Source organism: Durio zibethinus, chromosome 21, assembly GCF_047325235.1.
Source record: "Durio zibethinus cultivar Kanyao isolate XHJ-2024 chromosome 21, ASM4732523v1, whole genome shotgun sequence".
NCBI classification, from domain to species: Eukaryota; Viridiplantae; Streptophyta; class Magnoliopsida; order Malvales; family Malvaceae; genus Durio; species Durio zibethinus.
In genome coordinates, this window is record NC_143182.1 from 7,499,515 (window position 1) to 7,515,455 (window position 15,941).

The 15,941-nt window shown below is 31.5% G+C and overlaps 2 protein-coding genes across 6 annotated transcripts; one reads left to right on the forward strand and one right to left on the reverse strand.

Annotated features, from left to right (window-relative positions):
• Positions 1-254: 254 nt before the first annotated feature.
• LOC111305300 (putative methyltransferase PMT3) lies at positions 255-5,055 on the forward strand. Of its 5 annotated transcripts, XM_022902690.2 has the most exons (11): positions 258-577; positions 688-830; positions 934-973; positions 1,209-1,259; positions 1,386-1,687; positions 1,792-1,956; positions 2,066-2,248; positions 2,369-2,963; positions 3,707-3,819; positions 3,927-4,147; positions 4,493-5,055. In XM_022902690.2, the coding sequence occupies exons 5-11, from the start codon at positions 1,442-1,444 to the stop codon at positions 4,812-4,814; spliced, it is 1,845 nt and encodes a 614-aa protein (XP_022758425.2). In that variant the 5' UTR covers positions 258-577; positions 688-830; positions 934-973; positions 1,209-1,259; positions 1,386-1,441; the 3' UTR covers positions 4,815-5,055. The 5 variants fall into 5 exon arrangements, with proteins under 5 accessions (XP_022758428.2, XP_022758425.2, XP_022758426.2 ...); XM_022902691.2 differs by lacking the exon at positions 934-973; XM_089750855.1 differs by lacking the exon at positions 934-973 and having other exon boundaries at positions 688-780.
• Positions 5,056-5,273: 218 nt separating this feature from the next.
• On the reverse strand, positions 5,274-12,568 carry LOC111305299 (dolichyl-diphosphooligosaccharide--protein glycosyltransferase subunit 2-like). The gene is made up of 20 exons (XM_022902688.2): positions 12,498-12,568; positions 12,176-12,321; positions 11,723-11,915; positions 11,534-11,623; positions 11,245-11,307; positions 10,901-10,970; positions 10,653-10,717; positions 9,804-9,858; positions 9,540-9,667; positions 9,340-9,455; positions 8,813-8,882; positions 8,321-8,425; positions 8,106-8,195; positions 7,875-8,023; positions 7,564-7,675; positions 7,401-7,484; positions 7,229-7,309; positions 6,915-7,139; positions 6,190-6,312; positions 5,274-5,669 (listed from the first exon to the last, which is right to left on the reverse strand). The coding sequence occupies exons 2-20, from the start codon at positions 12,316-12,318 to the stop codon at positions 5,553-5,555; spliced, it is 2,079 nt and encodes a 692-aa protein (XP_022758423.2). The 5' UTR covers positions 12,319-12,321; positions 12,498-12,568; the 3' UTR covers positions 5,274-5,552.
• Between the last annotated feature and the right edge of the window lie 3,373 nt (positions 12,569-15,941).

The window sequence follows — 15,941 nt, forward strand, 5'->3', positions numbered from 1 at the left end:
TTCTTCAATTAAAATTTAAGATTACGTTTTAAAAATTGGAGTTTGAATATTGGAGTAAGAGAAATTAATTATTTTTATTATGCAATTAAATATTACATATAACAAAAAAATAAATCAAAATAATTAAAAAAATATTTAACAAAATAACCTGATAAATGTTCTTCCAATTTCCATTAATAAAAAACGTTTTTTTTAATTTATTTATCCAAATCAACAAAATAAAATGCTTTTTTTTTTTTAATTTGAGCCGCATTTGACTGTAGAATAAAAAGAAAGAAAGAAAGAATTCTTCTAAATCTGTAACAAAATCCCCAGAAAAACCGGCGTATATACCTGAATTCGAAACTAACCAAACGACAGCCCTCATTGTCGTTAAACTTCGTCTCTGCCTCTGTCTCTATCTCTGTCCTCTCATCTGCTAACTTACTGACAGCCTTAAAACAGAGACCAGATACAGCTTTAACATTTAAAAAAAAGAAGAGAACTTTCCTTTTTTGAATGTTCAAAAAGCTTCTTCAGTGCTCTGTCCTCTTTTGGAAAAATTTTGATTTCAATTAACACCTCTTTTTCTTTACAGGTATGTAAAGAATACAGTATCTACATGCATTTTTTTTTTCCGCCTTTTTGCCCATGTTGCCGACAGCATTTTTTTTTTTTCTTATTTGATATTTTGTTATTATTTTTTAGGTGGAAAAAGTTTGAAGCTTTGAATGACTGAAGTGGGTCTATTCTATCCCTCTCAAAGCTTTTGTTTTTGGATGTCAAATTGTATTTGACAATGTAACTGTCGGTGCTTTACTAGTTACTACTTACTCTTAACGTTTGCTATGGTATTAATCATCAATTTCAATGCTTTTATTTGTATATTACTGAAACTGGGAAACTGGGTGTTTTCAATTTGATCTGGGTTTTTTTCTCTTTGTGCTCTGCAAGATTTTTCTTTACTTGGGAGATTTTGGCTTTTTTTTACAAGGTAATAATATATATATTTAAAAACTGTTGCTTTGTTATTTATTTCACTGCCAATGTTTGTTTAGTGTCTTCTATTGGATCCAATGCCCTGGTTTAGCCCTCTAAATTGTCTTATGTCATGCATTCATTCATTAGAATCAATGGTTTTGAATTTAGTAATTGCTGAGAAGCTGACGATGAGTTATGTGGGTCTTTTTGCATCAACTGCTTTTGAAATTTTGTAATTTCTTTGTCAGTTTCCGGTGGATATGCGAGCAGGGATTCAAAAAAGTTACTTCTAATTTGAGGTATTTTCTGTGATTGAAATATTGATTTGTTAGTTTGGATATTAAATCTATATATAGTTGGTCTTTTGAATCCAATAATTTGGTTTGCAAAGATCTCTAACTCTGTATCTTATTTGCATGTTGAAGTCAAAGTAGAAGGGAGATTCTTTTTCCTCTTTCTTCTTGGTTTGCTCGAAAAAGATATGACAAGGGGAAGGGCTGATGTGAATCCAAAGAAACGGTTAGTCACTTGGATAGTAGTTTTGGTTATCTGTTGTGGTTGCTTCTATGCATATACTCGGAACAATGGTTCATCTGCACTTGAGTATGGAAGTAAATCTTTGAGGAAACTTGGTTCTTCTTACTGGCGTGGGGATGAAGAAACTGCTGATTCTTCTGATAAACATCTTGAAGATGGAGATGATGGTGTTATAGTAAAGAGTTTCCCTGTGAGTGCAATTTATATGAGCCAACTTTGTACCATTTTGCACCTATATTTGTTTATGGGTTACCTGATATTAGTTGGTTTTTGCTCGTCATTGGTTTGTCAAAGGTTTGTGACGATCGACATTCCGAGCTAATTCCTTGCCTAGACAGGAATCTTATATACCAAACAAGATTGAAGTTGGATTTATCTGTGATGGAACACTATGAAAGACATTGCCCACTGCCTGAAAGACGCTACAATTGTTTGATTCCTCCTCCACCTGGATACAAGGTGAACTCTTGCTCTAGTTTTCTACATTAAATGGAGTTAAGAAAATTTCATATGTTTCTTACCGTGCAGATTAAGGAATTATAAAATTTTTGGTTCTTGATGGTTTCAGACCCCTATCAAGTGGCCCAAAAGCAGGGATGAGGTATGGAAAGCAAATATACCACATACCCACCTTGCAACAGAAAAATCTGATCAGAATTGGATGGTTGTCAAAGGTGACAAGATTGTATTTCCTGGAGGAGGAACTCACTTCCATTATGGGGCAGATAAGTATATCGCTTCAATGGCAAATGTAAGTGATTTGTCCTATTCAGGAAGGAAAAAGAAAAAAAAAATTACGGGTTATTTGAATATATGAAACTTTCACTCTGATGAATACAGCAATAATCATATTTGTGTTTTCAACTGGCAGATGCTAAAGTTTCCAGACAACATTTTAAACAATGAAGGAAACCTCCGAACAGTTTTTGATGTGGGTTGTGGAGTTGCTAGTTTTGGAGGATACTTGCTTTCTTCTGATATCATTGCAATGTCTTTAGCCCCAAATGACGTTCATCAAAACCAGATCCAGTTTGCTCTGGAGAGAGGAATTCCTGCATATCTCGGTGTTTTAGGGACAAAGAGACTTCCTTACCCTAGTAGATCATTTGAACTTGCACATTGTTCTCGATGCAGGATTGATTGGCTTCAAAGGAATGGAATTCTTCTTTTGGAGCTGGACCGGGTACTCAGGCCAGGAGGTTATTTTGCCTATTCATCTCCTGAAGCATATGCCCAGGATGAAGAAGATCTGAGAATTTGGAGAGCAATGAGTGCCCTCGTGGAGCGAATGTGTTGGAAGATAGCTTCTAAAAGGAATCAAACTGTTATTTGGGTCAAACCCCTGACAAATGACTGTTACATGCAAAGAGAGCCTGGTTCTCATCCTCCCATGTGCAAATCTGATGATGATCCAGATGCAGTGTGGGATGTTCCAATGGAAGCTTGTATCACTCCTTACTCCAGTCGTGAGTACTTGTGCCCTTTACTCCTTTGTCTGGTATATATCTTCTGATCCCTTGTCTGGTATGTATCTTCTGATGTCCGCTTTGTCTATCCATGAAATACTACACAAACGTTGTAGAGAATTTTGAAGTTCTTGCGAATTTAGACTAAAGTAAGTACTTACAACTCTTATCATCTGCAAAATAGAATTAAACATGGACTACTGCTAAATATAAGTGCTGAAGAGAATAGTATAAAGTTTAAGGACTTTAGACTAAAGTCACTTTTCTACCAAATCTGCAAACTAGAACTAAACATGTATAACACTGCACTTTATTGAGATAGAAATGACTTTTAACTTTGAAGCCATTATTTTTGAAAGAAAAGCATACTTTAGAGTATAATCACTCTTGTAATCCTTTTCAATGAGATTTTCTAATTACCAAGTGCAATCTTCTGGTATCTTAAAATCATTGCATTTTATAAACTATATGCAGAAAGGCAGGATTAAGTATGGATTAATGATAGATTTTCTATCTATTCTTTTATATTTATGACAATTAGAGAAGTAAACCTCTATTATTACTTATCAGTAATACCGTATTAAATAAAGAGGAGAATTCTCTTTTAGCTGTTGCACATAAAATGTGTATTTGACAAAAGAAATATTGCTCTGCTTGCACCTTGCTTTCTTGTTGCATTATAAGCTGTTTCCATGCTAGAAAGATTAATATTGAAAGTTGACATTCTCTTTCAACCCAATCAGAAATCCAGAGAGCACAAGGGAGTGGGTTGGCTCCTTGGCCTGCTCGTTTGACTACTCCACCTCCTCGTCTTGCTGATTTGGGCTACTCTGATGAAATGTTTGTAAAGGACACGGTAATCTGTTACAAGACTTACACCTATTTACGTCTGCATGATATTTGCATTTATAAGCAAATACATGCATGAAGAAACTGGTTTATGGCTGGATTGATGTGTTGCAGGAACTTTGGCAGCGAAGAGTTGAAAATTATTGGAATCTTTTGGGTCCACATATTGAGTCTGATACAGTGAGAAATGTAATGGACATGAAGGCAAACCTGGGTTCATTTGCAGCTGCTGTAAATGACAAAGATGTTTGGGTTATGAATGTGGTACCAGAAGATGGGCCCAACACTCTTAAGATAGTATATGACAGAGGCCTGATAGGAACCGTCCATAACTGGTATGTTAAAATTTTAAATTAGACAAGTAATTTGATTTTTTTTGTAGTTTAATATGTAACCACTTCATTTAGTATGGTCCTGCTTTGAGGGAGTAAGTAAGGAGAAGGAGAGGGTTTCAGCAAAGACATGTTCATCATACAGTCGGTTAGAGTTCAGAGAGGTCAATACTTATTTAGTTTTCTCAGAGCCTTAGCTCCCAGATTGAGGGAGTTATTAACAGCTAATAGAAAATTAAGTATCTGACGGCATGAATTTTTTTTTTTTTTCCTTTCTCATATATTTCATTTTAGTCTGCCTTGAAGTATCCTATTTGTTGCTAAAATTCCTGTGCCGGCAACTAACAGGTGTGAAAGCTTCTCAACTTATCCAAGAACTTATGATCTCCTTCATGCTTGGACCGTCTTCTCTGATATTGAAAAGAAAGAGTGTAGCATCGTGGATTTATTAATAGAAATGGACCGTATATTGAGGCCAAAAGGTTTCATAATTGTTCATGATAACAGAACAGTAGCGGAGTTGATAAAGAAATACTTAGGAGCATTACACTGGGAATCAGTGGCGACAGCAGACTCTCAGTCGGACTCAGAGCAAGATGAGGATGATGCAGTGTTCATAATTCAAAAGAAAACGTGGCTTACAAGTGAAAGCCTCAAGGAATCGGAATAAATAAGTAAGACGACTGCAAAGTTCCAATCCAGGAAATGGCGATGCTGATTTCTACAATTGTATGCTCTTTCATTTATCTTCTATCTTCACTCTATAACATAATAGGCACATATCCAGAATGTTGACCCTATGTTCATTTCACCTTTTTTTTTATCAATTTATTTTCGTTAAATTCTTAGACTGCAAGAGAATTATTCTTTCAACAATTAATTTCTTTTAATAAAATGCATGATTACAATTACACACTTCTGATAAAACATTTGATTCTTATTTATTTCTGAGCTTCACCTGTGTCAACAAAGAAAAATATATCAACACTGTATATTTCCTCCCACTCATTAATTGCTTCTGTGGCAGAAATCAGAATCAAAGGACCTAGAGCAATATCTGCTATGCAGAGATCAGAAAAAGAAGTACAAAATGCAAATTCCAACCATCAATCCAAAGAAGCCACATATCTTTAGTCAACTCAGCACTTTAAATTAGAAATATTTTTTAATCAAAGGCCATGTTCTCTTGATGTTGGTGTTGCTACCAAATAAATTGGAGTGGCATATTTTCTTTGACGTAACACTAATTACTAAGATTCGTAACAGATTACTCAATTTGTCAAAAACAACAAATGAGCCTACAAAATTGAGTTGAAATGTCCGAGACATATCTGCCTATCGAAAGAGCAGACCATTTCATTTTTCTTACATCAGGCTTGTAAAGGAATTCTTTCTTCATTCATTCATCTCAGGCAGATTTCAACTTGGATGATGTTGCAGCCAAATGGGAAAGGATTCTATGTCCAACCAACACAAGGAAAACTCCCAAGAAACCAAGTAGTTTTAGTGTTTGGAATAGATCCAACTGCACCCAATAAGATAAATAAAAAATATTAACGACATAATAAATATATATATATATATAAAAAAAAAGGGCCACTGACTTTAGCCCAGGAGTTTAGTTTAAAGCCATATTTGGTGCATATGATGATAAATAAAATAAGATGATAATCATTCCATACCATGTTAAGTTTGTATCTAAAGAAATAGATAAAATTGCAAGGAAGATTAATCATCCTTTTGGCATAGGATGATTCAATTCTCTTAAAATGGAAAAAATTATTTTTAATTCATGTGATTGAATTTACATGTCGTGTTATACCCTTAAAAATTACATTAATAATTTAAATTGTATAAATTTTGAGAAAAGATAATTTTAACCAATAAATAAAATTATCCTATATAATCATTGCACACATCAAACACAAAATATGATGATATTATTTAATCTAATTTATATTCATAATATCATCTTATTCTATCTTATCATAATCTAGTTCATCAAACACACCATAAGTGTATATAATAATACATATAATACTAACCTTCAACCAGAAAAGCACATAGAGCAACAGAACCGCTCCAATGCCAAAATGGAAGAGAATGGCAAATGTGGCAGGTACGGCTTTGGTAGGAAAGTTCTTCAGATTCACCCCTAAACGTAGTAGCTGTAAAAGCGAGCAATATTCACCCAGTATCAAAAGGGTTTCAAGATAGCATGAGCAGATTATTAAAGTAAATATTACTAACATATGCATGCATGCATGCATGCAAGAACCAGACAGAAACAGTTAAAAGCAGGCCTATTGCAATCCTCAATACCTTAACAACAAGATTGCAAATTGAAATGCCAAAGATCTCCTACAGAGATCGCTTACCAAGCTCCAAGAATGCTATTGAACCAAAACGCTTTTTCTCTTCCAGGCTGGATCTCAATAGCCCCAAAACCTCTTGTTAAGACTTTTTCGTTTTCCATCCTAATAAATCCTTGTTTCTAAGATATTACGCACCCAGTGGCTCTCCCCAAGAAAAATGCTATGAAAAATCCACAAGAAGGAGCATGCAGCATGCCACAGACACACAGATATGCATGAGTTATGAGAATTAAGTAGGGTAACACCAGTCTGAGTTTGTAACCAGAACCCAAAACAATTTCAAACAATTTGATCAAACATAAAAAAGTTTTTAAAAAAATAAATTAGAAATTCAGATCTCAATAACTTTCTAGTTGAATGAAAATATAATAAGCAGCAAAACATGAAAGACTCACCCCAATCAAGAATCCAAGTGATGGCAAGATGGTAAAACCCAGGAAAACAAGAGAAAGTTCCTTAGGTGGCCGCTTTTCAGGAGCCCTGAAGATGTGTGTTATCTCAGCTTTGGGCCCATATCTTGAGTAAGGATCAGCAGACCGTGGAGGGGGCCGGGGCGCCTTCTCAGGTGGTTCTGGTAGATCTAACTCAATATGTCCAAGAGCTCGTAATAAAGAGTTCTCCTGAAATAAGCAAAAGATATATATTTTATTTCAACATATTTGTGGACTAATGCAAATTGAAATTTTCTAAGAGCAAAAGCAACACCTACCATAACAGCATCACCAACAGTAAGCTCGATTTCATATCTACCAGAGAGATAGAAGAACTTCTCCACCAGCCCAAGAAAATTCTACAAGACAAGCCATATAGGATTAATATAAAAAAAATTATAAATAATACAAACATTTTAATCCATCATACACCTCAGAAAGATACTTAACTAGAACTATCTCAAACTGTTTTCCAGAGTTTCCAACCACAAAGATGTGCTCAACCTTGCTCTCATGTCTCAACTTGAACAATGCCTACAAACCACCAAACTTAGCAACGAACTGCTGTAAAGAATACCATTTGTTCAAAATGAAGACAACTAGAATTAGGAACCTGATGTGGCTTAAAAGCAAGTCCACGAGGAGTTGTCAACTGAAAGGATAGACGCAGCTTCTGGAGGTGGTTTGCTGATAATGATACAGCATTTTGTCCAGCTAAATCTAGCCTATATGCATAGGATGTTAGACCACGAATAAAACAAAAGGTCAGAATTCAGTTAAAAAAAAATTCAAACACATTAGGCACTAACTTGTAAAAGTGTCATCAGATGTTATTATACAAGTACCCCGGACAGTCATCAATTATATCAATTATATGTACTATAAAAGCCAACAAAACATAAGCAAAAGAAACAGACAACATACTTTTTCTGTGTTACTACGCTTGCAAGATCACTGTCAAGTACTGTAATTTCTGCATTTTCAATTTTGATAAGTCCTGTGACGTATATTTGTACTTCTGTTTGGCTTCCAGTATAATAAACCTTTTCACGCTCAGGTTCATGAAGAACAATCTAAAAAGTTTAAATTTCGCATGTCATGGAAAGCCAGATGAACGTAAAGCTTCAATCCATGAATAAACTACAAGAACAATACCTCAAAAACAAATGTGTAACTTCCAACATCAATACTCTTCGGCAAGTTGTTCAAGATATGTACACCAGCTTCCTCGTCAAACTTAAGTTCCTGTATTTGATAATATTTACAAACATTGAATCAAATTAAACAGAATAAAAAATGCAAAAATTAAAAACTTGTAGGCAGCAGAATTATATCCAACAAAATGAACACTACTTGAGGGAAAAACAGACCTGGCTTTCAACAAGAGACGCATCCTTTGAACCAGAATTAAAAGCTCCCACAAGCTTCACTGTTAGAGTTGGTGCATTTGAACCAAGCAAGGTGTTAACTCTAACCTGTTATATCAAAGAGTAGAAGAAGGAACAGTCAGTAATAACAAAACCCTATAAACCAGATTAAATGATTTCAAATCTGGTATAAATCAAGGAGGCTTAAGTATGTGAATGAAAATGAAAAAGGGATGAACAGCAAGTCAATGCACCAATAACATGCATCATGAATTGGATGCAGTTGAATAAGATAATAAAAAAGATCCTTTTTTGATAGAGAGACCAGAACAGGGGTCAGCATACACTACATCAAACATCACAAGTATCTTCAGAAGCAAAATGGAAATGCCACTAATACTTAATACAATCAATCCTTGGGTGGTAGATTTCTGCCACTTTAGAAGCATTTAAGTCACTACTTATTCATGTCAAGGATTTTAACTAGGGACAAACCTTGAGTGAGTCTTTTTTAGTCAACGAAAGCACCGTAGATGGAAGAGATAGGATCAGTGGGATAGAAAACCTGCATAGCAAGTTACAGGTCCAGTGAGCTCCAGGGCTTCATTATGCAAAACCAACGAAAAGGGTGACAATGCCACACAAAAAATAATGCTCATCTCTGTGTCTCAAAAGATAAAAGGCAATCTCTTTGAGCCTCAAAAGACATAAAGCAAGTATTAAAACATGTATAGAAACACTATGCTCAATTCCAGAATATACAAAATACAGCTAAAAACTTCTGCAAACTAGAGGTCTAGAGATATACAAATAAGCACGTTCATAATTTCTTACTTTCTTTCAACAGTCACCTAGAAACTTTATTATTCAACGACAAAAACTAAACAAAGGTTAAGATATCACTGTCATAAAAAGATATTGAAATAATTCCATAACATGGTAGCAAAAAGAAATCTAATGTCATTATCAAATTATATTAAATAAATGCAAATACATTAAAACTGCCCAATAAAAAACCTTACCTGTCACTTTCCAGACAAGATAAAGAGTCTATTTGGTTGAAGAAATCTTTGGCATCACCAGGAACTCCAATACCAAGAAAGAATTTAGCCAATCCGAGTATTTTGTCCCCTTGAAGCTGCAGACACAAACTAGAAGTATTTGAACACATTCCAAGACAAGTGGGTTAAAAAGGCATGATGAATAAGCTCTCCCAACAGACATTGAGACTTCCAGGAGTCACTGCTGCAAATGCTGTTAGCCCTCTAACAACAGATGAGGTGGTTGACAAAGGTCCTTCATAATCACGATCATCAAGTTGTTTATCATCAAAGTAAAGGGGCCCATCATCTGAGAAAAGAGATAACTTGATTAACAGAGAATAAAAAGAAAACAAATTTCAGACTAGATAAGATTTAAAATTAGTAAAACTGTTCATCCTTTTTTGATTGAGAGATGATAAATGGAAAAAGGAAAAATTACATACCATATTTCTCAACAATGTCAAAAAGCTTTCTTATATCATTTTTTAGAGTATTGATCTGCCAACAGTAAGCAAAGATAAATTATGGAATGCCCAGACTGACAATAAAAATGGTTGACAGAGACAGATAAGAAGCAACCAAAACAAGACATTAAGATAAAAGCAAACTGTGCTCACTGGAGCAGAGATGATTTGATATCAAAAACGAACATCATAAGAATAAACGAAGTAATAAATAAAAATATTTAAAAGTCACAGGAATATGGATGATTATCGATTCATTTGATGAGTCATGCATTATTTGCAGACCTAAAACATCCTTCTGCAGCTTATTAAGGTTTAAGGAGTTTAATCAGATGGCCTAGAGTTTAATATAACCCTCATCACTAAAGAAAGAGGTAGATCTATGATCAAAAGAAGGATAATCCACTTTTCCTTACAAGAGTTCCAATATAGCCCTCATTACAACATGAAGAATAATCGATAATCCACTTTTTCTCAACAGAATAATTTAATAATTTAGAAAACCCTAAAGAATCCGATATCTGGTCTGGTATATACTAATCCCTACTTATGTTTCTATAAAAAACCAGAATTAATACCCATCCCCATCTCCAAGTTAGATATCCCAGATGATGTCGCTAGAGAATTAAGTAAACCGTTAAAAAAACATAGGACAATAAATAATCAATCCAAATCCAAAGCTAAAAAACATTGTTTGCCTCCAAAAAGGAGGTAAATGAAGATTAGTGAGAGAGCAACTTATCATCCATTTAGAGCTAATCAATGATTCAGAATCATGAACTGGTCAAAACTTTTACCAGATCAAAGCAAGCAACATTTACTACTTACCAAAGATTGGTCAATTTCTGAAGATGCTAATGAAACAATTCCAGCAAGTGTTTCAAGGGCTATTCCTGCAAGAATATGACGAGCCTAAATAAATAAGTATCATACAACTGAGTTAAACAATAATAAATGGGAAGAAGAATAAGCAACATTTATTGTAGAGCTAACATCAGTAATATAACAAGCCATATGGTGATTCTGCAAGACATTGTCTAGGGAAAACAAGTTACAGAATTTAGATAAATCTTTACCAGAAGCAAAGGCACTAGACTCAGGGTTATTTGAACTATAACGCCACCTGCCATCACTCTGGCTGAAAGCCTGACAACAATTTGTAACATAAAATCATCCATCCATGACAAATATATGTTGCAACTGAAATCAGGCCATAGAAGTTAGCTGAAATGGAAATGTTAAAATAAATATAATAATGGAAGTTTGAGTCAGTTCAAGAAGTAAGCCACCTCCACAAACCCAAATCTCATCACATCAATAACAATCCGACTAAAAAAAATATAGGCCTCAGCCCGCCCGGAAAGGCCCAGCACCATATCTTAACCTCACCATTAAACTAAATCTAGTAATAGCAACAAACCTTGACTGAGCGGAAAACTCCCTCAGCGTCAGCAAGATGAACATCAGCTTTAGAACTCTGATCCTGCATTAACAAACAATGCATTAGAAGGTATGCAGGAAAAAGTGAGAAACAACTTAAAAGCTATAGAACCTGTAGAAAAGAAGCAGGGTAAATAAGGTCTCACGATCAACATAACAAGCTGAAGCATGTGTATATAAATCATCTAGAAAACTCATAAAATTTCTTAAACTGCAAGCAGAGAAAAGGAGTAAATCATAATAACCCATATACCGCAGGCATTCATTACCTTGATAAGTACCAAGCCTCCTACTGAATAGTAGAAGTCAAGCAACGAGCTTGCACCCTTGATGGCAGCATTAAGTCTTGTAATAATACCCTTTTGCAAAGGAAAAATAAAAAAAAAATTTTAGGTTCCAGGTTTAACAAAGTTTAAAGCTCTTGAACCACATTTCAGCATGCAAAATTCAAATAATACCTGAGAAGCTTTCTCGTTTATCTTGCATTTAGCTATGCTATTCGCTTTTAAAGCATAGAAAAGTTCCTTTGGGGCTGAAGATGATGACCCAACGGTTTCGGAAATTGAACGGCACGCGGTGGCGGTTACATCAGGCTTCTTTTCAATTCCAAGAAGCTCAAATGTTCTTAGGGCCTCGTAGGTCTCTTCTAAGCTGGTGATATCAATTACATCAAATAAGATAGGCATTCCTAAAACCCTAATCTAAAATATCTTTTTTCTACTTCGAACTCAAACAAAAAAGAAACTAAAATCTCAAATTCTCATCATAAATTAAAAAAAAAAAGAGTTTAAATTAATTAAGTTTGACCTTCAACGGCATTTATTCTCCATTTTCACCCAATTTCTTTTCTTAACATCTAAACGTAGAAGTCAAGAAATCGTATGTTACAAAAGATTAGGGTTTGAGAAAACCATTTAAAGGATCCATGGTCGGGAGTGAAGAGCTCAAGAGCGGCAGATCGATGAGAATCGGAGATCGGTTGAAAAAGCGAAGCCGCTTCGCAAATCGATACGAAGAGTAAGAGAACCAGAAATCCAGATAGACTTCTGGGCATTTCCTGCAATCAAAATCCAACACATTCTCACTTAATCAACCGCCAAAAAACGGACGTTTATTCTTGCAAATAATTTTTTTTACAAGATTTGAAAATTTGAAAAAGATAGAGATAATTAAGGAAAACCCTAGGGTTTAGAAATATTTTAGATCGAGTAAAAAAAATAAAAGAAAACGTACGAGAAATGTCGAAGAAATTCGTCTGTATTTTTTTTTTTTTTTTTGAAGTCTTCGCAATCTTTGTTGTACTTAAGAGTGACGGGAAGAGTTTCGACTACCTATCGAAAGTAAGTGGTAGGAAGAAAAATTTGAATTACGCAATTTGTCCAATTTTAAGTTTAACTTACCAAACTTGACCCACGAACATTTCTGACTGAGCCCGAAAGGTTAAGGGCCATCTCAAATAGGCCCAGTTTTTAACTCCGCTCGTGGAGTTTAGAGTGTCACGTCAAATTGAATTTGGGTTCAAGCAGAACATTCTCCCTGAAATTATAAATAAAGTCAAGGTTAAGAAAATTTATGTTTCCTTCCTTAAAAATTATAAACAAAATCTTAATTTATTTTCTTTCTTAGTTTTTTTGGGAACTTATAAAAGAAAATAAAAACCGGAATTTTTTTTTTATTTATAAAGTTAACAGTATTCAATCGATTTTTTATTTTAGTTTAATTGTATATAAGTAACTTCAAAGTTCTATTCAATTTTTTAAAAAAAAAGAGAAAGAAAAAGAAAAAACCTCAAGGGCCAGCCTGCTTAAACTACTATTGGACACTAAATCAAAGGTCTACCTTGAAAAGCCCAACATGATTCAATTGCTTAACGTAAAGTATATTGATTATAACGTGCAAAGGATTTTTTTTTAATGAAATTATGTATAAAAATAATTACAATTATAATCAAGTATTGTATCATATAAAGTTACAACTACTAAGTAATCAATTAATAAATTAAAATATAATTAAATAATTAAACACACACATAATAGGATTTAAACCTAATACTTCGCACTAGGACTTTCTCTTCGGAATAAAACCAAAACTTCATCGGCAACATATAAAGGATTATTTTAGGTGTGTTTGATTGGTTGAATTTAACTCTTTTTCTCAAAATTTTATTTTACCATAATTTGATTTTTTTGTTTTGCTCAAAAACTTTTTTCCCACACTAAAATCTTACAATCTCAATAGTTTCAAAAAAAAATCAGAACTCCTTATCTCTCTAAATTCTTTTAAATGCAATAAGGAAAGTAAAAAAATTTCCCTATTTATCATCACTTAATTATATTTTTACACTATATTAATTTTTGTAGTCTTATAAAATTACAAATGAAACATGATTTTTATTATCTTTAAAAAATAAAAACAAAAATAAATAAAATTTTTCAAAAAAATGTAATTTTTTTCATGATTAATTTTTTTAAATATAGGGAAAAAAACTAAGTGTTTTGGTTTTATTTTGTAGTTATATGGGATTTTTTTATTTTTTCTCATAGTATGGATTTTATTACTAACTACTATCATAAATGGATTTTTTTTAAAAAGGCATTTGATTTACAGAATATTATATTCTAAAAGAAACTATGATCAAGTGTGATACTCGAAGATTTTTTTCATTTTTAGAACATTTTATATTTAAATTTACTCGTTTGGTGAGAACAATCTATGTATATTATTTCTTATATAATTACTATAATTTTTTTGATATATATGATGAAAACTTTTTATTTTATTGTATTAATAATAAATATCTAAACAACAAATGATGCATTTGGCAACAAGATAATACCTAAATATTTTAATAATTTAAAATTATTTAAAATATTAAATAAAATGATTATTTTTAAAATATTTAATTAAAAATTTATGATCATTTAATTAAAAAATAAAAGAATTATTTTATTTAAAACGTTTCTATACAGAAAACGCTTTAAATAATTTTTAAATTTTTATGATACTTTAATTAAAAAAATAAAAAAAAAATTAAGACGTTTCTGTGCAAAAACACTTTAAATAAATTTTTTATTTTATGATCATTTTAATTAATAAAATAAAAGTTTATTTAAAGTGTCTTTGTTCAAAAAAATGTTTCAAATAATATTTTTATTATAACAAGATCCTTTAGTCAAAAAAATTAAATAATTATTTAAAATGTTTATGCATAAAAATGTCTTAAATAATCTTATGATTTTTAAGATCATTTAATTAAAAAACTAAAAAGATTATTTAAGATATTTTTATACAAAAAATATCTTAAATAATTTTTTTATTTTTATACTCTTTTAATTAAAAAAATTAATTAAAACTTTAAAATATTTGAAACTTTGAAAAAAATATATAAATTTGTGATAAAAATAAAGCTAATATAAAATATAAATTAAAATATATATAAATAAATACCTACAAAATAATAATATTTGATATAAAATCAGTTAAACTTAAGATAAAATCTTAATTTTAATCAATCAAGGCCCATCTATTATTTTATTGCAAACAGAGATGTGCCATATATATATATATATATATATAGATAAAAATATGCCATTCTTGGGGTTAATTACGTGGCACATCATGCATCATAAACTTAGAGACTTGTACCAATATATTGGAGTTGACGTAGACCGTGCCCGAGTATAAATTTGTTTCTTTCTTTCAATGCGTTTTAAATAATTGGCTTACACCTTGCCTATTCTGACTTTCGAATATAAGTTTGATCACTTTTTTTTACGGCGTTTGAATTAGAAAACTTAGAATAATTTTTTTAAAATAATAATAATAAATTTAATTTTATATTTTTATAAATTTTTATATTTTGTTTTATATTCAAATAAATATTATAAAAATATTTTAAATAATTTTATTATAAAAAATTAAATAATTGATTAAATTAAATAATTAATATAATAATTATTTAAAGCATATTTAGAATACAAATGTCATATTTGATGATTATTTAATACGTTTTTAAAAAATATATATATTAAATGATCATTAATTATGGTGTTTCTTTAACTCAAATACATTAAATGATTGATTATTTAAGATATTTTTTCATATCAAATATCATTAGTTGTAATATAAAAAAAAACTTAGTACTAAAAATCTACAACCAAGTTGTAATCACTTTCAAATATGTTTTTTAAAAAGATAATATTTATTTCATAATTTTTTATTCAAATCAAATTTAAAAATAATATAATTTTTCTCTAAAATTTTAGAATACCACAAAGAAATATAAATATGTGAATCAAATACTTACTATCAAAATTTCAAAATAATTTTACGAATTCTTTTAAACTAAATGTCCCATAAGAGTAATCCAAAAAACAAAATTTACAAGGGAAACATTTATTTATACCCCAAGAAATGCTCTCCACAATTCAATTTTATTATTACAAAAATTATTTTAAATAAAATTACTTAATTAATTTTTGATAAATTACCTTTTCACTTTTGTACACTTATATTTACTTATTCTTTTAAAGTTTTTGGATTTGCATTTTGGAAAGTCTTTAAAATATCTCAATTTGCATTTTCTAAAACTTTTAAAAGTTTTTAGATTTGAATTTTCAAAAAATTTATTTGCATTTATTAAAAGCTTTCGAATTTGTATTTTTAGTAGTTTTTAAA